The sequence below is a fragment of the Gossypium raimondii genome, chromosome 13 (genome assembly GCF_025698545.1).
Source record: "Gossypium raimondii isolate GPD5lz chromosome 13, ASM2569854v1, whole genome shotgun sequence".
NCBI lineage: Eukaryota > Viridiplantae > Streptophyta > Magnoliopsida > Malvales > Malvaceae > Gossypium > Gossypium raimondii.
This window is the reverse complement of record NC_068577.1, coordinates 40,247,519-40,270,249: the sequence shown is the minus strand read 5'-3', so window position 1 is coordinate 40,270,249 and position 22,731 is coordinate 40,247,519. Positions and strand designations below refer to the sequence as shown.

General features: G+C 32.6%; 1 protein-coding gene and 1 long non-coding RNA gene across 3 annotated transcripts; both read right to left on the bottom strand.

Annotated features, from left to right (window-relative positions):
- Positions 1-7,863: 7,863 nt before the first annotated feature.
- LOC105784290 (uncharacterized) lies at positions 7,864-11,431 on the bottom strand. Of its 2 annotated transcripts, XR_008192718.1 has the most exons (9): positions 11,351-11,431; positions 10,744-10,819; positions 10,525-10,630; positions 9,525-10,441; positions 9,193-9,437; positions 8,960-9,111; positions 8,738-8,830; positions 8,562-8,663; positions 7,864-8,405 (listed from the first exon to the last, which is right to left on the bottom strand). It is a non-coding gene; the product is annotated as an uncharacterized LOC105784290 (long non-coding RNA). The 2 variants fall into 2 exon arrangements; XR_001130446.2 differs by lacking the exon at positions 11,351-11,431 and having other exon boundaries at positions 10,744-11,344.
- Positions 11,432-21,137: 9,706 nt separating this feature from the next.
- Positions 21,138-22,217, bottom strand: LOC105781580 (transcription factor MYB13). The gene is made up of 3 exons (XM_052627003.1): positions 22,100-22,217; positions 21,857-21,986; positions 21,138-21,776 (listed from the first exon to the last, which is right to left on the bottom strand). Exons 1-3 carry the CDS (start codon positions 22,215-22,217, stop codon positions 21,296-21,298), a joined length of 729 nt encoding a protein of 242 aa, XP_052482963.1. The 3' UTR covers positions 21,138-21,295.
- Between the last annotated feature and the right edge of the window lie 514 nt (positions 22,218-22,731).

Here is a 22,731-nt window from a genome sequence, read left to right as displayed (position 1 = left end):
CCACCGGGACTTCCTCAGTCTAGTACCTTAGTTCTGAAACCTAAAGCCTATATCGCGCTAGAGTATGTACTATTGTATTCGCCAAACGTCTAACATAGCCAAAAGTACAACAATCAAACCCTCGTGCTTTCTCTTAGATATCTTGAATAATTAGCCCCAACATTGATTATCTAGACTTACATTGTGTAAATTTTTCGTGATGGTGAGCGAATCATATTCTACAAATATCGATCGAAATCCTAGCTCTTGGGCAAAGGCCACATTCTGCTCGCATGCCCGCGCCTCCGTTGTGAAAGCATCTACAACACCATAATGTGGGTAAGTTCAAGCTGCTAAAATTTCCCCACTTTCATTCCTAGCTATAACACTCGAAATAGATCTTTTAAGAGTAGCAATGAAAGAGGTATAGTAGTTTAGCTTAACATTGTTTGGGATCAGAGGTGCCCAAATCTCCTAGTTCAGGACAAAAGAATAGGGCTTTAAACTCTCAAGGGCTTCTAACTCCAGTTGATAGCCCTTAACAAAAACCACCAATTCCTATGCATTTTACTTGATACCATCATGAATCAATCTATTTCACACGTACCAGATTGCCCAGTAAGTAATCACAAGTGCCTCATTTCCCTTAACAGCAAGGATTTTAAAACCCATTGCTAACCAGATTCTATAATCTGTATACTAATCCACAAGAAGCATCTTGATGTTCAAAGTGGCTAGAGCTTGTTTCGTAACAGTTCAATACCTCAAAATATGATCCACAGTTTCATCAGCCTTTTTGCAAAAAGGACATAGTTTAGCTATCTGTATAATTTGTTTAGCTAGGTTAACAAAAGTAGGCAAGAAATTATATATAATTCTCCAAAATGTAATTTTAAGCTTCTCTGGAATATGTAAAGCCCATAGATTTGTAAAAAGTGCTGTAATAAGTTTAGAGGCACTAATAGACTGAGGAATGTCTAGTTGGGGCGCATGTTCAACCAATAACTTATAACCACTCTTTGGGGAGTACTTACCTGACCCTTCATACCTGTAGATCAACATATCAACAAAGTTTGTTCGAGCTAAAGAGATCGTTAGAATCTTCTTAGCTTGGTTGCTCTCAAAAATGGCCTTAACATGATCCTCAATCTAGGTACAAGTATCAGGCTTAATTAGCTGAGAGACTGTAGTGAAATTTCTATCAATATTACTACACTGAATTCTCCCATCTCTAGGTTTAGAAATCCAAGCATCATTCCAGATATTGACACCACTAGCCGTCCCAATCCTCTAACGAATGCTCGATTCAATCAAGCCTTTCGTATCCAAAATGCTCCTCCACGTAAAAGAAGCGTAAGACCTTAATCTTGTTGACATAAAGTTTGTATGGGAAAATATCTAGCTTTTAGTACTTTAGCCAACAAACAATCACCGTTATTAATAATTTGCCAACACTGCTTGGCTAATAATGCAATGTTAAACTTGGCTAAATCACGGAAACCCATACCTCCCTTAGGCCTTAGGTAAGCAAAGTTAACGCTAATTAGACCAATGTGTGCCATGACTTGCTTTGTTATTCCTCCACCAGAATCTATTTAGAACGCTTTCCATTTAAGTACATAGAGCTTTCAAAAAAAGAAAGCATTGCATAGCATAAATAGGTAATGCCTGTAACACTGATTTGATGAAGACCTTTTTCCAACCCATAGAAAAAAATATCATTCCCCAACCTTCCACCTTCTTACGAAATCTGTCAAAATAATACGCAAATGCTTGCTTTTTGCCTCTACCAACCATCATAGGAAGTCCCAAATATTTCTCTGGAATTTTCGATATCCAAACCCCCCAAAACCTCCCTATCATATCACAAACACCCAAATCCATATTAGTACCAAAATAAATTAGAGACTTATCATAATTGACTTTTTTGCCCCGAAGTTTTCTCATATTCGAAGATAACTTACTGGACATTTTTATCCCTTCCCTTGAAGCTTCACCAAATAAAACACAATCATCGGCAAAGAAAATATAATTTATCACTAACCTCTTCCTACCTATACACGCACCTTTCATTCGCTCAATTACCTTTGCTTCATTAAGAATAGTCGAAAAACTTTTAGCGCATAATAAGAATAGGTATGGACTAAGAGGATTGCCTTGTTACAAACCTTTTGAAGGCAAAAAAGAGCTACTAATATTACCATTTACCCCAACTGTGTAAGAGACTGAAGACACACATCTCATAATCAAACTTATCCAATCTGCATGAAAACCCAAATGTAACATCATTCCTGTAAGAAAATCTCATTCGACTCTGTCATAAACTTTGCTCATATCAAGCTTAAGTACAAAATATCCAATTTTCTTGATCTTTTAACCTTAAGGGAATATAAAATCTCATGGGCAACAAGAACGTTATCTGATATCTGCCTACCAGGGATAAAATCCCATTAAGCCTCATCAATGCACTCTCCCAAAAACCACTCATTCTATTAACTAAAATCTTGGCAATAATCTTATACAACACATTACACAAGCTAATAGGTTTGTACTAGGTTATATTATGGGGATTATTGACCTTAGGGATCAACACAATCTGCCTCTTATTGATTCCTTCAACAGAGGTCTCCCCTCGAAGGACCGCAAGACAATAACTTGTAACATCATTACCTATGATATGGAAATTGTTGTGATAAAATAAACCAGGGTACCCATCACTACCTGGGGCATTGAGGGGTGACATAGACTTGACTGTAGCCTACACTTCATTAGGTTAGAGTGGTCTCAGTAACTCGGCATTCATCTCTGTCGTCACTTTTTCCTAAACATGCTAAAAAATCAAGGAAGCATACCCTTCCTCCGTTGCCATGAAAAGCTCCATGAAGTATTCAGAGGTAACCTTTAGGATCCCATCATCATCAATTACCCAGCTCGCTCCACTCCCTTCAATCCCATCAATCTTATTCTGCTTCCTTCATCCACAAGAAAACTTATGGAAAAACATGGTATTTTTCCCCATGTGAGAGCCAATTAACTCTAGAACGTTGCTCCCAATACAGATCCTCCTTACTCGCCTCTAAATTCAACCCAATTTGAATATCCAATAATTCGACAAGAAGCCCATCATTAGGATCTTTGGTGAAAAGCTCCTTCATCCGTATTTCTAACTTCCGCTTATGCACTGCTCTATTTCCTTTGTTCCAATGGTTCCACTCTCCCGACACTTTCCCCAACCCATTCAGTTTATTTGGTAAATCAATCATAGAAGAAGACCATAAATTACACATTTCTTTTTCACACGAGTCCTCCTAGCACCAATCTGTATCAAAACAAAATTGCTCACTACCCCTTCGCATACTACTTCGTCGGCCCATCGTGTTTATCACAATAGGGCAATGATCAGACATCGAATGTGGCCAATGCGTGACAGAATAATTTGGAAATAAACTCCACCAAGCTGAATTTACCACTCCCCTATCCAGACGTTCACGAATATTAGTATCCACAAAACGACTCCTCTCCCATGTGTACCAACGGCCTACAAACCCCAAATCGCTTAAGTCACAATCATGCAAACTTGGAACAGAAGATATCCATTCACCAACTTGAGGGTAAGTGTTGTGAACAGTTGTGATATCTTGCATAATTATATCATGATTCTAGGATTAATTGGCACAATATTATAGAATCATATCATATTTTTCCCTATTTGACTTTCCTTATTTTTGTATAGTTTCTTTTATTATAAATAGACTATGTAACCTAATGTAAAGAAATAAGTATTTTTTTCTCTATTTTTCTCCTATTTTTTTCTCCTTATTTTTTTCTTTCTTTTTCATGACTGCTGCAACCAACAGTAGAGCTACAGCAACAACTGTTTTCTTTTTCACATTTTCACCTAGGTTAAAAACAAATAAATTTCACGGGAAAATAAGAAACCATTTATTCAAGTGTGTTTATTTTTTTTAATCTAGGTGGAAATATTTTAAATTAATTTGTTTATTTTTAGCCTAATAAAATGTCATATCAACAATTTATACATTATTTAATGAAAAATCGTGCCACATGGATAATAAAGCTATTGAAATATGAAAATGGAATCAAATTAAAATTGATGAATAACTATCCAAGTTGCATAAAAGCTAATTTATAACTTTGAGAGAAGATACTAATTTTGAGACCAAATGTGTATTGAAAAATTTTAGAATTTAATTTAAATTTGAGTCCCCGTCCAACAAACCCAAGATAAAAATTATCTATTTTAAACTTGACTTGAGGGATCAAGCCAACCTCCTTATCCATGAACTATTATAATGTTGTTTCTATTTAAAAATTCGTCCACACTTTTGACAATCTGTCTTATGTTTGATGATAGATTTTCTAGGACATTCACAATATTATTTTACTATCTTAAAATCTATTTCTACAAAATCGTGGAAGATGAGATAACTAAACCGCCACTATTTCTACAGTAACTAGTTCTTTTTTTCTTTTCTTAAACTTTTGTTGACGAATTCTCTTACTGATTGAAAGTAATTAATTACTTTTTGTCTTACGATGATGGATTTTGCTGTTCAACTTCATTCAAAATTTTCTAATACAGACTGAAAAATTTTAGGGTTTCCCTTTATTTTTATAGGTCCGTTTTAAAGACTCCAATCGGCGTGATCAAAAAGATAGATACAAAATTGGTGAAGTTAGGTTGAGTACTCCTAAAAAGTTTGGGAAGGCTTGGCATTTCTAAAATTTCCGTCACCAAACGGTGGTGGAGATTCGCGAGTGAGCCTTCATCTTATTGTTTCAAATTATGGTCATGATGTGCAGCATTGATTGCCAAAATCTGCATATAAAGTCAAAATGTCTAAGGTACGGAGAATCGTTATTAGTCTCGTTGATGATAATAAGGTTTGCAACTTCATTGGATCGGGTATTGATACGTTTTTTTGGCTTGATTTTTGGTGTACAGAGAAGCCTGTGAAAAGTGATAATGCACTTAAATGACATAATTGTATAATTTATTAATTAATTTTAGACATGAGTTCTATTAATTTTAGTATTTAATTCATCATTTTCTATGTAAATATAATATAATTGTCCAACATTTCAGAGACAAAGTTGAAATATAGATTGCATGGAAGCTAAAGTGGCATGCAAGATTATTTGAATATTTATTTTTATTATTTTATTTGAAAATATATGGGATTAAAGTCATTTTTAACTTTACATAATTTCACTCTAACCTTTAAATAGGAGGGGATAAATGTATATAAGTGCACTCGAATTCACATCCTTCTGCACTGTCAATAATGTCAATGCCAATCGAATTAAGGCTCGGTCAACTAGACTCAATTTTCATTTTAAGATTTTATTGTTTTTAGAATTTTGAGCATTTGAATTAGGAAAGTCACAAGCTCCAAATCAAATATATATATTACAAGGTCTAAGATCTAAAGATGATGTGTATAATTTACTTAACCGACATGTGGATAATTATTATAATTTTAATAATTTTAAATAAATAAAATTTAAAATCTTAAGTAAAATTTGAATGGGTTAAATAAATTTTTAAAACTTTACCTAAATTTTTTAGGTAAAAAAATAAAAATATAAAATTATCATAAACATAAATAATTATAAATATTATTTAATTATCATTTTAATTTTAAAATAATAATTATAATATTAAAAGAGGCACAATTTTTGGCGGTTCTCCTAGAAACGTCGCTAAATAGACAACCCACATTGGTTGAGAAAAGACTTCTAAGAGAGTTTAAATATTGCATTGCCTTTTATCATTATTGAGTAATTAGGGCTAAAAGTCCAACACGCGCGTCGCCGCTTGGCTTGTTCCATTTTCGTGTTAACACGTGTCCACAACACATACTGCACATGTTTCTTTATGGAAACAAATTTTGTTTTTTAATTTATTATTTTCAAAATATTTTCAGTTGTGAAAAATCCTCTGACTGTTACAGAAACATTTGGTCAGTTTTTGGGCATTGCGCTTTTTGTGAAAACTAAAACAGCGTGCTTTACCATTTTACCCCTTCAGAAAACAATTTAAATAATAGGTCAATCTCCTCATTTTACAGAATAAGGAAAACAACAACCTCATTCTTCTTTTCTCAACTCTCCTATTTTCTTTTCAGTTGTCTTTTCTGGTCAAATTTCCAAACCAAATCCTTAGTTTTATTTTTCAACCTATTTTTCCAATTCCTTTCGAGAAGAGCAATACCAATTGAGTTCCACCTTCTTTATTCGAGTGTATGAATATTGAAGTATTGTGTTAATCTTGGGGGGAGACGTCCACTACATGATTACATTGATCAGGGTGGATTTGCTTCTAAGGCAGTGGTTCTTCAATGACACAGTGATTATTTTATTTATTTATGCTCAATTTATTTATCCTATTAGTACTAACGATTTCGTTTTGCAGTAGTATATTTCCAACAATTTAGAAGCAAATCCTATTACTATTTAAACATGTTTGTCACGATGAAGAAGTACATTCTTGATCTCTCCAAGCTTGAGCCTCTAGATGGAACCAACTACCGACGCTGGTCTCAAATGATGGTTATATGTTTTGAGAAAATTGAAGTCGACTACATCCTCTTCAAGTGAATTTCATTTAAAAGCTAATCTTGTGGAATTTGGTTCTGGTCTCAAGTTTAACAGGTTAAACGACACTGAAAATTCAAAGAAGAAAGCAAAACTTCAAAACAATAAGGTTGCCAACTTCAAGAAACTAGGGAAGAATAAAAAATCCAACAACTCTGTGAATTGTTGTGTGTGGAAAATTTGGACACAAAACATACCAATTCTACCAACCTTCTGACAACCAGAATGAAAACAAACCACAAGCACACATAATTGAAAATCTAGATGAGATAATAGTCGCTATGGTTTCCAAAGTGAACTTGGTTGTGAATAATGCCGAGTGGATTGTAGGCACAAGCACTTCCAAACATTTCTACTCCAACAAAAAATTATTCACCAAGTTTGAAAGTGTAGCGAAAGGTCAACAAGTCTACATGGGTAATTCGAACAGTTCAGAAGTACTCAGTAAAGAAAAGATCTTCCTTAAACTTACTTCTGGAAAAATATTAGCATTGAATAATGTCCTTTATGTACTTGCACTATGTAGAAATTTGATCAGTGGTGGATTATCGATTAAGGCATGCATTAAATTAGTTTTTGCATTTGATGAACTTGTACTTTATCATAATGGAGATTATGTTGGGAAAGGTTACACTACAGCAAAACAGGCTTTTGGCGGCGTTTTTTCAGGAAGCGCCGCAAAAAATGCCACTATAAACAATGTTGCTAATTTTGACGGCGTTTTTTTCACATAAACGCCGTTAAAGAACATGACCTTTAGCGGCACTTTTGTCACAATCGTCGCTAAAGAACATGACCTTTAGCGGCATTTTCATGACAAACGGCGCTAAAGAACATGACCTTTAGTGGCGCTTTTATTACAAACGCCGCTAAAGAACATGACCTTTAGCGGCGCTTTTATCACAAACGCCGCTAAAGAACATGACCTTTAGTGGTGCTTTTAGCATAAACGCTGCTAAAGAACATGACCTTTAGCGACTTTTTATCACAAACGCCACTAAAGAACATCTTTAGCAAAGCTTTTATCACAAACGCCGCTAAAAAATATGACCTTTAACGGCGCTTTTAGCACAAACGCCGCTAAATAACATGACCTTTAGCGGCGTTTTTCACAAACGCCGCTAAAAGTACCGTTCTTTAGCGGTGTTTTACAAAAAAAATGCCACTAACTTTGGCAGATTTATAACATCCAATTTTCATCCATATGCAACCCTTCTTGTAGCATAGAATCCAACCAAAAACAGCAAATCTAAAAGATACTTCAAATTCAACGAAAGATATATGATATAAATTGATAACTGGAGTATAATTCAAATTATTCTTACAGTAATGTTAAAAGTTAAAATGTTAAAAATATTCATACAAGTCTAAGATGGCAGATTTTACGACTGCTGAAACATCTTCATCATATTCTGAAGCTGTAGCTGGAGTGCGTCGTACTTTTTGCTCTGCTTTGCTTCCCTCGCTGCTGCCTCTACTTTAAGTTGTAGCTGGAGTTCTTCATATTTTCTTTCAGCTTCCACTTTAAGTTGAGCAATTCACTCATCTGTGCTCGCTTGCATCTGTGCCATCTGGTCTCTTAACCTCTGAACTTCAGCTTGAGTCTGACTCCCCGAAGGCATGTATTGTTGTGAGCTGGATCTAAAATATTGGGTTGGGTTAACAAAAGATCCTTGAAATCGAACTCGACCATACCTTTCAGGACCCAAAACTTCAGTAATAATCCAGTTATCAATGTCGTCAAGATTAACAGAATTATCACTCGAAGCAACCGCTTGATACTCCGCCTTTTTATCCTTTAGTTTATCCTAATAAATCAATCAAAAAGTTAGAAATGCAATATATATTATAAAAACAAATGCAACATAACTTAACATTATTTGCATTACAAACAAAGAATTAAACCATTATAGTTAAACACTATAAATATTTAAAATAATTCAAATTTTATTAAGTAAACATACCATAATTTATGCAGCTTCAGAAGTCATAGGAGATCTATATTTCTTCCTATGTGTAATGTCAAAAAGATGAAGGCGTCCAACTTTTTGACCAGACGACAGTTCCTACAATATAGTAGTAAAAATATTATTTAATAGAAAATAATAAATATTTGACACTATTAATAAATTCAAAATACCTCGTCCTCAGCTACACAAGCAAAACTTTTCGACCCAGTTGTGTGAGTGAATTTTTGTTTTTGCCCGTTGCTTGTTCCAACTCGTTCACGATCCTACATTATGAAATTATTATTACATATATAGTAAATACTATAAACTGAAATAATTATAAGAGTTTGGAAGTACGTAATTCCTTTCTTTTCTTTGAATTCCAAAATCTAACCGCATCTTTTCATTGGTACCTCAGCATTCCCAGCGGGACATTTCGTAATTTCTCTTCGAGGGTTGTTTTTGTCTTAAAACATTCTTTCTTTAAAGTACTTTTATGGTTTCTCCATCTTTTTCCCAATGCCTTCTTGACATAATTATCCGAGACCTCTAAAGCAAACCTCTCCTACAAAAAACACAAGTTTAGAAAGTAAATATAAATGAAACTTAAACCTAAGTATTATAAATTACATTCACATTTTGTTACCTAAATATTATCGAGAGCTTGATTTTTGTTACTATCAGGCATTTGATGCCATGACTCGTAGTTGATAGGCAACATATTGGCATTTCGTGCTATAATGCCTAAATATATTGCTAAAAGTCGAGCTTCTGATCCAACAGGCTAACCAAAATTGTTTCTACATACTTTGACACGCTCAACAGGATTTAACTTGTATAAATCTTTAAGTAGCGTACGTCCTCGACCTTTGTGCATCCCACCACTTTTAGCTGAAAAATGGTATATTATAATATAAGAATTTGAAAAAGAAATCAATAATAAAAGTCAACACGCATGTAAATTAAATTTAACATTACTTTGAATTTCTGCAGTTTCGTTAGGTGTATTCGAAACATTCGAAGATCCAATAGCAGTCTGTTGTTCACTATTTGTTTCTTCCGAGTTAGGAGTATTTTGAACAATACTTAGATCTCGCAATCTTCTTCTAGGCATTTTATCTACAATACACATAAAATAGTTGAAAATTTAGTAACTAATTACAACAATAACAGTACATATAAAATAGTTGAAATATTTAATAAGACCAAGATTTAAATTATGATATTACATATAATTAAAAAATCCTAAAATCTTACTACATCATAATTCATAAATATCTTCATCAACATCCTGGCGAACCCATTGAAATTGTGTACTAGTACTAGGGATATTTTCATTTAAGTTTTGTTCTAGAAAAGACAAAGTTTCTGATCTATCGTCGATGCCATCTCTACTCCCATTGCCCATGTCAAACAAGTCTCTAGGGATGTTACGGAGTACAACGTACCAACCCTCATCAGTTGGATCTTTTGAGTAAAAAACTTGTTTCACTTGAGAAGAAAATACATACGGCTCATCTATCAATTGTTGTCCAGTGTGAATCAATCGAGAGAAGTTCACCATTGTAAAACCAATTGTTCTTGTTTAATTTCGCGAGCAGTATTAACATCAGCCCAATCACATCGAAATAAGACAAATTTCCATTTGCCATAGTAATCCAGCTCAATTATGTCAGTAAGAAGTTCATAATACTCCACATTTCCCTAGCACTAGCATAACTTGTAATTGAAGAATTAACAACTATTCCACAATTTTGAGTTCTCCTTAATCTCTCACGATATTTTGTATGAAATCTGAATCTGTTGATGAGGAAGGCACTATATCTTTTTTCTATTCTATTCGGACCTTGGGAAAGCCATTTAACTTCGTCATCGACGTCCTTCCGACTCCAAACCTATTGAATCGAAAGTAAATTGAGTAATTATAAATGTTATGAGAAAACATTATTATTTGTCAATGAAAGCTTCAATTGCATACCGTTTGGCTTAACCATTCATGAAAAGATTCTGTAAATAACTTATTAATCTCTCGATGTTGTAATCTTCGGGAGCGTGAATGAGATCTCAATATTTATTTGTACTCACTATGTTAAAAAGAGATTTACTTTGTTAGAAGATAAACAAATTATAATTGATGAATATTTATCAAATTAAACAAATTATAATTGATGAATATTTATCAAATTCTAGAACTTACTTGCGTAATGATTCCATTGAATCGTGGTGAAAAAGAACATATCAATGTGCTTGTACCCACGATCTATCATCTAATTCTGCAATTTCAACTTTGCCGATTAATTCTCCATAACTTTGAAATAAATAAGTTTCGGCCAAGTTATGATCAGTAAACCCAGCATGTCTACTTGGCCTATTCAGTCTTGTTTCAACATCTTCCAAATATCTAGAACGGAAAGTCATACACTCCTCTACCAAGTAGCCTTTAGCAATTGATCCTTATAAATAACGCTTATTATGGCAATAAGAAACTTGTAATGGGATTTGAGTCTTACAGGAATGAAATATCTTTGTCAATAACATGCATAGAAGCTTTAAGTGATTTTTTACTAGGCAAAAGTTTGTTTATTTTATGCTTAATATAGAAAGAGAGAAAAAAGTATGAAGACGATACTCACAAAGTCAACACCAATGGTACTGATGTAGCTATCCAGATATGAATCATCTTGGTTGACCAAAATTAAAGAAAAATGATATTCAAAGCATTGACATTTGGTGAACGCATAGAGAAGATAAAAAATCATAAAGCTAAGATCCAAAAGATTAAAATCAAAGGACCAAGAACTTACAGCAAACCTCAAAAGTAGACATGATATCCCAACACCAGAATCACCAATAAGCAAAAGCTTAAACAGATAATCACCGCATTAAAACAAATGCAGACCAAATTCAGGATATTTATACACGTATATGTGTGTGTATATATAAAATCTCAACATATAAACATAGATCAATTGAAATCTTATAAAGCAACCAAGCTCCTTGATACGACTTGAATATAAACGATCAAAAGTTTATGCTATTATTTATTTCATACTTAATAATTTAACATTCTATTCTTTTAAATAATATAAATTTAAATATTAATTTCAAACTAATAAACTAGATTAATAAATTATTTGTATCGATAAAAGAAGGAACTGTTGATAAAGTATTGGCATAATTGATAAAAGCGAAAGTTCAACTTTTAAGTACTCAAATTCAAATCCATCATGTACAATTATATGTGTTTGTCTATAAGTCCCATCACATATAATATCAATTTTACTAGGCTACAATAAAATGATTTTTTTTACATTATAAATTTAGAATGAGAAATTACATCCACAATAGACTTAACCCTTATCCTTTATGACAACATGGATTCATACAATTACATACTTTTTACGATTACAATCAATTCATTTGAATAATTATATCAAAATTTAAAATAAACAATATAATCAACTATCCAATAATAGATTTAAATTAAAATAAATCTAAAATTATCTGTATATAACAAGACTTTTTTTAACAAACAAACATAGAAATGTAAGTGAAATTTTTAAAAAATTCATAAAAATGATAGATTGTAATGCATTAAATTATTACATGATTCTTTCTATTTCATAACTCAGATTTTTTTTCTTTTTCCGAATGTCTGAATTATTTTTAAACGTAAAAGTTACCAAACAATTAAACTTATATATATCAGTAAGAATAATACTCAACAAAAACCATTAAATTAATGTAATTTTAATGTTAACCTCCTCCTAAATTTAGCCTAACAGTCCAAAATTTAGCTTAACAGTAAAAAAAAATGTTCATTTGTAATTATGGAAACAAAGATGAACAGCCATGAACAACCATGAACACCTATATCCATTTTTTCTATCAGTCGAATCCAAATTCACCTTTTTTGAGCAATAATCAGCTAAAATATAGATACGCACATCTTAAAACATACCCAAAAATAATATAAAATCCATAGCAGAAAAAACAAATCAAGACACGAGAACAAACCTTCAATATCGATTTCAAGGCTGCCGATTTGGGGAAAAATAGTTGGGCTGCTGATTTCGGGTGGAACTTAGGGATTTCGGGGGGGAAAAGAATTAGCCGCAAAGGTTGGGGAAAAAAGTAGAAGAAAAAAGGTTGGGCTGCAAATTTTGGGTGGATTTCAGACTAGGGAAAAAGGGGGAAATAAAATTCAGAAGAAGGGGGAAATGAATAACGTTCATCGGGTTTATTGGTTGGGTAAAATGGAGGAGAGCAAAACGATGGCGTTTTGCCTAAAACAAATCAACCTTTGCGGCGTTTATCCACTAGCGCCGCTAAATCCCTACATATTGCAGCGTTTAACTAAAAACGCCACTAAAAATCCTACAAAAACGGCGCCGTTTTGATTAAAACAAAATAACAGTTTGCGGCATTTTTGGTAGCGTCACTAAAGCCCGACCTTTTGCAGCGTTTCGACGAAAACGCCACTAAAAAATCAAATAAAACGGCACTGTTTTGATTAAAACAAATTAACCTTTTGCAGCATTTTTCACCTAGCACCGTTAAAGCCTGACCTATTGCGGCATTTTACCAAAAATGCCACTAAAAACAAATAAAAAAGTGTCGTTTTGATAAAAACAGAATAACTTTTTATGGCGTTTTTAGGATAGCGCCGCTACAACCCGACATATTACAGCGTTGAACCAAAACCGCCACTAAGAAATCCAATAAAACGGCGCCATTTTTATTAAAAAAATTATTGTTGCCCTATTGCTTACTTTTTACGGCGTTTATGAAAAAAAAGCCGCTAATGCCTTTGATACTACTAAATATTTAAAGATTTAATCCAATTTTCTTCTTTGTTTCTATATTTGAAAGGTTTAATTATTTCTTAAATTCCTTTAAATTAAATTTATTTCGTTCCACACTATATATTTAATTTGTAAAATTTTATAATTGTGTATGAAAATAATTTTAAATAATATGAAAACTCGAGCTGGATATGTCTTCTTGATGAAGGATACGTAGTTTTTTGTATTAGAGAAGACAAAGCTTATGATGTTACGATAGAATCGAATAAATTAGAAGGATCAAATCAATTCGAAAGAAGTTCATGGTTGGTTAATAGAAAGGATAATTCTATTCCGTTGACTCTTGATTTTACTTGAAGTATTCGTGTCTGAAGCTTGTTTCTAACACGAGGATGAACATATGACATTCTAAGAACCCTACAAATAAGGGTGAAAAAGGCTTGATTAAAAAATACTAATTAATTTAAACCCTAAACCCCTAAGCCCTATCCCCTAAACTCTGAATCATAAAACATAAAACATAAACCTTAAACCTTAAACCCCTAACCCCTAAACCTTAAACCTTAAACCCCAACCTTTAAACCATAAACCATAAACCATAATCCCTAAACCCATAACCCATAAACCTTAAAATACTAACTCTTAAACCTTAAACCATAAACCATAAACCATTATCCCTAAACCCATAATCCATAAACCTTAAAATAGTAACTCTTAAACCTTAAACCCTAAACTATTACCCTAAACCATAAACCGTAAACTATAAACCCTAAACTATAATGATAATTAATTCAATATTTTAAAATTAATACTATCTCTTTTACGATTATATAAGAAATTATTTAATATACATTAAAAACAATCAGTCATGCACCCAAAAACTTTAAAATTATTTTAAATAATAGTATTTTCATTTTTTCATTTTTAAAATATTTTTCTATGTTTTACTTTCAAACTTTTTCTCGTGTCATTGTTTTTTCGAATAATTTAAATATTCAATTAAAATAAATTGTATTTTAGTTAATATAAATAAACCAGTTAAATAATAAATAGACAAATAAAACGTCTTTTGCGACGTTTTTCCAAAAGCGCCGCTAATGGTCGACCTGTAGTGGCGTTTTTCAAAGAGCGCCGCTAAATGTCGACCATTAGCGGCGTTTTTTAAAAAGCGTCGCTAATGCCACTAAAGTTAACATAAAACGACGGCGTTGTGGTTAATTTTTTTTTGCGGCGATTTCAGAAAGTGCCGCTAATTGTCTACCTATAGCGGCGTTTTTCAAGTAGCGCCGCTAATAGTCGATCTATAGCGGCGTTTTCCAAAAAGCGCCGCTAAAGCTCGATCTATAGCGATATTTTTTCCCCAAATGCCACTAAAAACGCTGTTAAAAACCTGTTTTGCTGTAGTGTTATCTGAGTGGAAATTTATTTGTGATTGAGACTATGTTTACTGATAATAATAAAAACACCACTTATGCTTATATTTTTGAATCCCTTGATATGTGGCATGCTAGGTTAGGTCATGTGAACATTCATTCTCTAAAGAAGCTCATGAAAATGAATCTACTCCCTAATCTAGATGATAGTAGCTTTAATAAATGTGAAATTTGTGTTGAATCCAAGAAGGCTAGACTTTTATTAAAAACTCTTATTGATAGGAATACTAAACTTTTAGTGTTAGTTCATACTTATCTAGCACACTTTAAAAATACAGAGAGTAAGAGTGGAAAACGCTACTATATCACCTTTGTAGATGACTACTCTAAATATACAAAGGTTTATCTTCTAAGATCGAAAGATGGAGATGATAAAAAAAAATTTCTTTATAAAGCAAAAGTAGAAAATCAGTTTGATAGGAGAATAAAACGTCTGAAATCTGGTAGAAGTGGTAAATATGACATTAATTTCCTTAAAGAGGTTTGTGAGAAAGATGATATTATACACTAGTTTTTTGCTCATTATTTTCCACGACAGAATGTCATAGTTGAAAGGAACAATAGAACTTTAAAAGAAATTATGAATGTTTTACTACTAAGTTCTGGTTTACCTGACAGTATGTGGGGGGAGGCTGTACTTTCTACAAGCCATATTCTTAATAAAGTGCCTCATAAAAATTTAAACTGTACTCCATGTGACTTGTGGAAAGGTTATTCCCCTAATCTAAAATACTTGAAAGTGGTGGGGTGTTTTGCAAAATTAGGCTTGCTTGCTTTTAAAAAGAGCACTATTAGACCTAAAATTGTTGATGTTGTATCTGTTGGTTATGCTCTAAATAGTGTTGTATATAGATTCATGTATTTGCATGATCATACCATATGTGAATCTAGAGATGTTGTTTTCTTTAAGAATGTTTTTCCTTTAAATAAATCTAGCATAACTACTAATATACAGTTAGATGAACATGTTTCTTCTTCTAGTGCACATGATAAAGATGTTCTTAATGATGATGTTGAACTTAGGAGGAGTAAAAGACAAAGAAGTGTCACTAGTTTCAGACCTGATATCCTTACTTCCTTTCTAATTCAGATTAGTGATTTAGACTTGATAAGTGGTTCGCCGAAATGTGTAGGTGTACACAATCGTTGACAAGTAATAAAGTGATAAGTATAGAGTATCGTCTTCATAAGGACTGTATAAGCAATTCTTTGTGAAAAATTAAAACTTAAACAAATTGGTAGTGAAAATAATTTATACTAAAATATGATGCAAACAAGTAAGAGTGGATAGACTAAATAATTTAATTAACTAAAATGACCTAAGTATGTCAAAATAAATTAAACACAAAAAATATGAAAGTTTTTTTAGAGTTATCATAATAACATGTTTGTGTTTGAATAATCTTCTTTCCTAGCTTAGATTTATTTAAACACTATTAAAAGATGTTACGGAGATTCCGTGGGAAGTTGATCATATAATAACCTTTATTTAATTGAGTAAAATGTTAGACTTATTCAATTACTAATTCTATCTCACATATTTCTATATTTAATAAACTTATAATTTTATAAGCGTAACTTCATACAAGGCTATGTAATGTATTAATATTATTTGTATTATTACAAATTTAATCCCTACTTGATTAAACATACACCACACAAGTATTTTGTCAATTAATTAAAACTTTGATTAGATTAATTACTTAATCCAGTCATTTCCTTACATTCATAATGCATAAGAAACATAGTCATGATTTTACTTGTATGAATAAATGATCAAAAGCACGTAACATCTTTAACAAAATTAAATAAATTAAACTAAGAAAATCAAATTATTCTAACACCAAAAAAACTAAGCAATCATGATTATATTGAAAACAAAACACTTAGTTGCAATCATAATCATGGAATTGATAAAAAAAGATTTAAAGGAAAGAAGAAACTCTAAGTCATTTCTAGTAAATCTCTGAAGCATAACTTAATTGTTTTTTCCCTTATTCTTTCCTTTCTTACCGAAACAACCAAGCTAAGAAGCTCTCAATATGGCCGAATGGGGTTGCTCTCAAACCTTGCAAACACTCTTTCGAGAGGGAAAAATATAGGGAAAGGAAAAAGAGAGAAAATATAGAACAAATTGGAGATGAATGATGAAAGATGGAAGAATGAATTGAGAGGTGAATTGATGAAAAAGTGAGGGTCTATTTGTACTAGTGAAGCATGGTTAAAAATAAGAATTAAGAGCCTTGATTTTCTCTCTTGATGTGGTCGGCCCTTCATTGTAGTGAGAGGGTGTTGATGGCTTGCTATTTTTAGCTAGGTGCTTGAAATAAAAAGCTTTAAAAGTGGAGGGGTTGGAACAATCATATTAAGAAATCTAGGGATTGATTTTTTTAATTATCTAAATCAGCTTTGGATGGTTGATTTGGGCAATATCATGGATGGCTTGGGCCTTTCGTGGTTTGGTGGCTCATTCCTCCTCAATTGGATGCTTCGGGCCTCTTTCTTTGCATCAGGCTGTCTAGTTCCTAGTTGAGAATTGGGTCAAATAAATTTTTAGAGTCCAAAAATAATATTTTGGGGCGTCTATGGTTGTTTATTAATCAACCATCTTCCATATGGCTTATGCTGTAAGGATGCTACAGCAATTTGAGCTTCCCAATGTGAATTCAAGACTGAATTTTCTTATATTGCTCCAAACTACAAAAAATTGGTAGAATCATTCAAGTTTAGCATCAAAATAGTTAAAAATATATGTGTATTAAATTTTATCCAAATTAGATATTTTTAATAAAATTACGAATCTAATGAAAAACACTTGGAATTTGCATGAATTAATGATCAAAAAATGCTAAAAAAGTCTATATTTTTTAGTTACCAATAAGCGGTTCTATTGCTCATGAATTTTTTATAAATGAGGATCCAAAAACCTATGATTAAGCCATAAAATCAATAGATGCTAGTTTTTGGAGAGATTTCATTAATAATGAGCTAGAGTCAATTATGTCTAATCACACTTGGGAACTAGTAGACTTTCTTAAAAGTTTTAAACCTATTAGTAAAATATGGATCTTTAGAAAGAAACTTAGACCAGATGGGTCAATACAAAGGTATAAGGCAAGATTAGTTGTAAAAAGGTTCACTCAGAAACTTGGAGTAGATTATTTTGATACATACTCTCTTGTGACTGAGATCTTAACCATTCGTGTCTTGTTTACTTTAGCTTCTATTCACAATTTGCTGGTACAATAGATGGATGTGAAGACAACTTTCTTGAATGGTGATTTGGACGAGGAGATCTACATGGAGTAACCTCTAGGATTTGTGGCACCTAATATGGAAGATAAAGTTTGTACACTAAAAAATCTTTGTATGGTCTCAAACATGCTCCAAAACAATGGTGTGAGAAATTTCATAAAACTATTCTTAACTTTGGTTTTATTGTTAATGGTGCAGATGCATGTATGTATTTTAAGATGTTTGGTTCTAATTGTGTCATCATAAGTTTGTATGTAGATAACATGTTAATTTTCAGTAATAATATAGAAGTCATTAACAAAACCAAAAATTTCTTATCTACCAAGTTTGATATGACTAATTTGGGAGAGGTGGATGTAATCTTAGGGGTTAAGGTTACCAAATTAGAAAAAGGATTTTCTTTAAATCAATTTCACTATATAGAGAAAGTGTTAAAGAAGTTTAACAGCTTTGATGTAATTCCTGTGAAAATTCCTTTTGGTTCTAGCATACAACTAATAAATAATAAAGGAAATAATGTTTCTCAATTAGAGTATGCTAAAATTATTGGAAGCCTCATGTTTTTTTATGAACTACACTCGGTCTAATATTGCTTATGCAGTCAGTAGACTAAGTAGATATACCCGTAATCCTAACAATGAACATTGGAATGCTCTAAAGCATTTTCTTAAATACCTTAAAGGTACTATAACTTGGAAGTTAGAATTTGTCGGAAACCCTATAGCCCTAAAAGGATATTGTGACGCAGACTGAGTAAATGATAATGATGAAGTTAGATTTACAAGTGGGTATGTATTTACTTTGGGTGGAACAACTATTTCTTGGAAGTCTACTAAACAAACATGTATTGCTCGCTCCATAATGGAATTAGAGTTTATAGCTCTTGACTTAGCCGGACAAGAGATCGAGTGGCTTAGGAATCTACTTGCAGAGATTCCTTTATGGGGAAAATCGACACCTCCCGTATCTCTATTATGTGACTCACAAGTCGCAATTTGTGTTGTTGATAGTTAAGCTTACAATGGTAAGAAGAGACATATTCAAATAAGACATGAAGACATTTAATCAAGAATTGAGTACTTGCTTTAGAGTACGTGAGGTCTGAGAGAAACCTAGTTGATCCACTAACCAAAGGGTTAAGTAGGAAAATGATTCTTGATTCGTCGAGGGGGATGAGTCTTAAGCCTAATGGTTGAGGAATTCATGGTGGATACCTAACTTAGTTTTCTAAGTTTAATATGGTCAAATGAAACGATGGAAAGACTCATATTGTATATTTTTATCTATCCCTATGGCGAATGATGTACATGCATAAGGTTGAGTTCTTACTCTTAACGAATTCGTATCCCAGGGTTTGGGTGGTCCTATTGAGACATACTTGATGCATTCACCAAATTTAAATTTGAGAGAATGAGCTTAACAAACGCTCTTACTGATTTCATAATCCTAATTCAGGTAGTCTATATTGAGATAGACTTGATGAAATAACCTACGTACGTGTGAAGAACTAGCCACCTTCAATGAAAGACATTGGATCGTTTTTCTGAAGCACTTACCAGCATCCCGAGGTGTATTGCCTAAAACTTGTTGATCTATCACGTAACATCAATTGACTCTAAGATTAGTTGTATGTTATGAGTTAACACCTATCTTAACAAGTTCAAGATTCGTTCACTTGTTAAAAAGATGAATCACCCATTTTTCTATGTACTACTTCAAATCCACATGATACTCATGCTTAAGCGGATAATTTCATTGTTGTTCTTCTCACGTTGTACTTTTTCTCATGTTTACAAAAATTTCCAATTCTTTTGCATTTGTAAGGGAATGTTGGTAATGCAAAGTGGGCAATCCCACATTGGTTGAGAAAATGCATCTAAGAGGGTTTAAATATAGCATTGTCTCTTACCTTTATTGAGTAATTGGGGCTAAAGGCCCAACACACGCGTGCTATTGCCCAGCTCGGTCCGTGTCTATGTTAACACGTACTGCACATGTTTCTTTTTGGATAAAATTTCTATTTTTTGTTTTATTATTTTCAGAATATTTTTAGTTGCAGAAAATCCTCTAACTGTTACAAAAACGTCTCATCAGTTTCTAGGTGTTGCACTTTTTGTGGAAACTGACACAACACGTTTTACCATTTTGCCCCTTCAGAAAATAGTTCAAATAATAGGTCATTGTCCTCATTTTACACAACAAGGAAAACAACAACCTCATTCTTCTTTTCTCAACTCATCTGTTATCTTTTCTGGTCAAATTTTCGTACCTAATCCTCAATTTTATTTTCCAGCCTATTTTTCCGATTCCTTTGGAGGAGAGTAATACCAATTGTGTTCCACCTTTTTTATTCGAGTGTACGAATATTGAAGTACTATGTTAACCTTGGGAGGGCAACGTCCACTACACGATTACACTGATCAGGACAAATTTGTTTCTAGGGAAGTGGTTCGTCCACGATACAGTGATTATTTTATTCATTTATGCTCAGTTTATTATTCTTATTAATACTAATGATTTCGTTTTGCATTAGTATATCTCCAACAATCGTTACACTACAACCAGTTCATCAGAGGAAGATGATGACGTCGCATCTAGATCCAAGAATAGGTTTCGTTTTTTAAAAATAATTTTAAATAAAATTTTTGACAGTAATAAATAAAAACGACACAATTCTAAGTTAACTAAGGAGATAATTTATTCTATTATATTTTATGTTTAATTTATATAGATCATGTAAAAAAATTAGTTGTTAAATATATATTAATAAAAAATATTTTAGATTAATATGTTAAAAGTATTAAATTAATTTAAAATTTTATATCCATGATAAGTATAATTATATTGATAAATTTTATAATTGAATTGTTAAAATATTAATAATAAAAGTAAAATAAATTATGGAAGTATGTAAAATTAGTTAGACACCTTCTCTGTATATAAAATATATAATGTAAAATTATTAGATCGCTAAAAGAAAAAAAGATTCTTTTGGAAAGAACAGAAGAAAATAAAGTTGTTTAAAGTCGTAGAATTGTTGCTGATGAGTGGAGGTGGGATTGGGACTCTCTATTGATCGTCGTTTCAAGCCTGATCCAAGTCTAAATCCTATTTTATTATGAAAATATTGAAAATCATTAGATATTATTATTTTCACATTCGAGAACTATGAGACAAGGAAAGACTATCCATTTCAAGACCAGGGAATATTAGTAGAGAAACACTAAAAGAATCTATAACTGACACTGACACAATACTAAATTAATGGATTGATCCAGAAATCATCCAGAGGATCATAGCATTGCTGATGGTGGCTGTGCCACAGCTCAGAATTTGGTAACACTGCTTCCCAATCCAAACCTTCTATCATCTGTGGCTGCTCCAAGTAACTCTGCGTTTCCCAACATGAAACTAAAAAGTTGTCTGTACTCATACTATATTTGTCATCAACTGCTACAAGGTCGGAGCCTGATGGAGAAAAACAAGAATAAGCGGGTGGTTCCAGCAAGTCATCTATTGTAGAAACCGGTGAGTCCAACAAAATATTCGTCAACATCGATGAGGAATCAGCATCAGACGAATTCTCCATCATGCTGGAATTGGTTTCTTTTGTTGATGTAGTTGCAGCTGTTGAATTTTTGTTCTCCGATATTACTCTCTTCTTCAAGCGAGTGTTCCAGTAGTTCTTTATATCATTGTCTGTTCTTTGTGGGAGCCTTGCTGCTATTGCTGACCATCTGATATAATAATTAATCAAAATTTCAGCAAATATATATCATCCCAACTATAACCTTACATTTATGGCTGTGCTACTAACCGATTTCCTAGTATCTTTTGCAGGCGGACTATGGTTTCTTCTTCTTCCCTGGTAAAGTTTCCTCGCCTTATATTAGGCCTCAAGTAATTCATCCAACGAAGTCTGGAACTCTTCCCTGATCTTTGCAACCCTACAAATCAGAAGGTAATTAATACTCTAATCACAAAATCTTAACGATATTTAAGTTGAGTTCTTTCATTTCATGATTTAAGTTGAAAGCTTCAAAGGAGATGTCTAATATACCAGCATGTTTGGGCATTTCATTCCAATTCCAAATCCCATATCTCACAATATAAGCAATCAGCTTGTGATCTTCATCACGACTCCATGTTCCTTTCTTCAGATACGGTTGTCTCACCATCTTTCGGACTCTACTTACTGAATCTCTCAGTTCCATCTATTTATATAGGATGTAAATAATGATCCAAAGACTCAATTCGTCAAAGACGCGGGTCAGTAGTACGTTCCTTCCTAGATCCTGTGGTTTATGTTTGAATTACTTTCAGGCAAACGAGTTGACTTGGAAAAATGGATCCGCTCAATGAGTCTTCTTTTTATTCCATAAATTTTGTCAAGTTTACATTTTTATATGCAGAAAGCATGAGACCACATCAGTAAAAGACAAACGTATTGCATGTATACGTCTTAGAAAAGCATCATAGGGCTTCTGTATCTTCTGGGAATTAAGTAAATAGTCGATGCACTGCTCCAAAATTAAGTAAACAGATGAATATTTTATTATTTGTCAGTCTAAAATTTGGAGCTTCCATTAATCAAATATTTATTTCTCCTTCGGGGAATTAAGTAAAGAGTCAATCTAAAATTAATATAAAAGAAAAGACTGACATGGTCTAATTTCTGTATGAAATCATAGA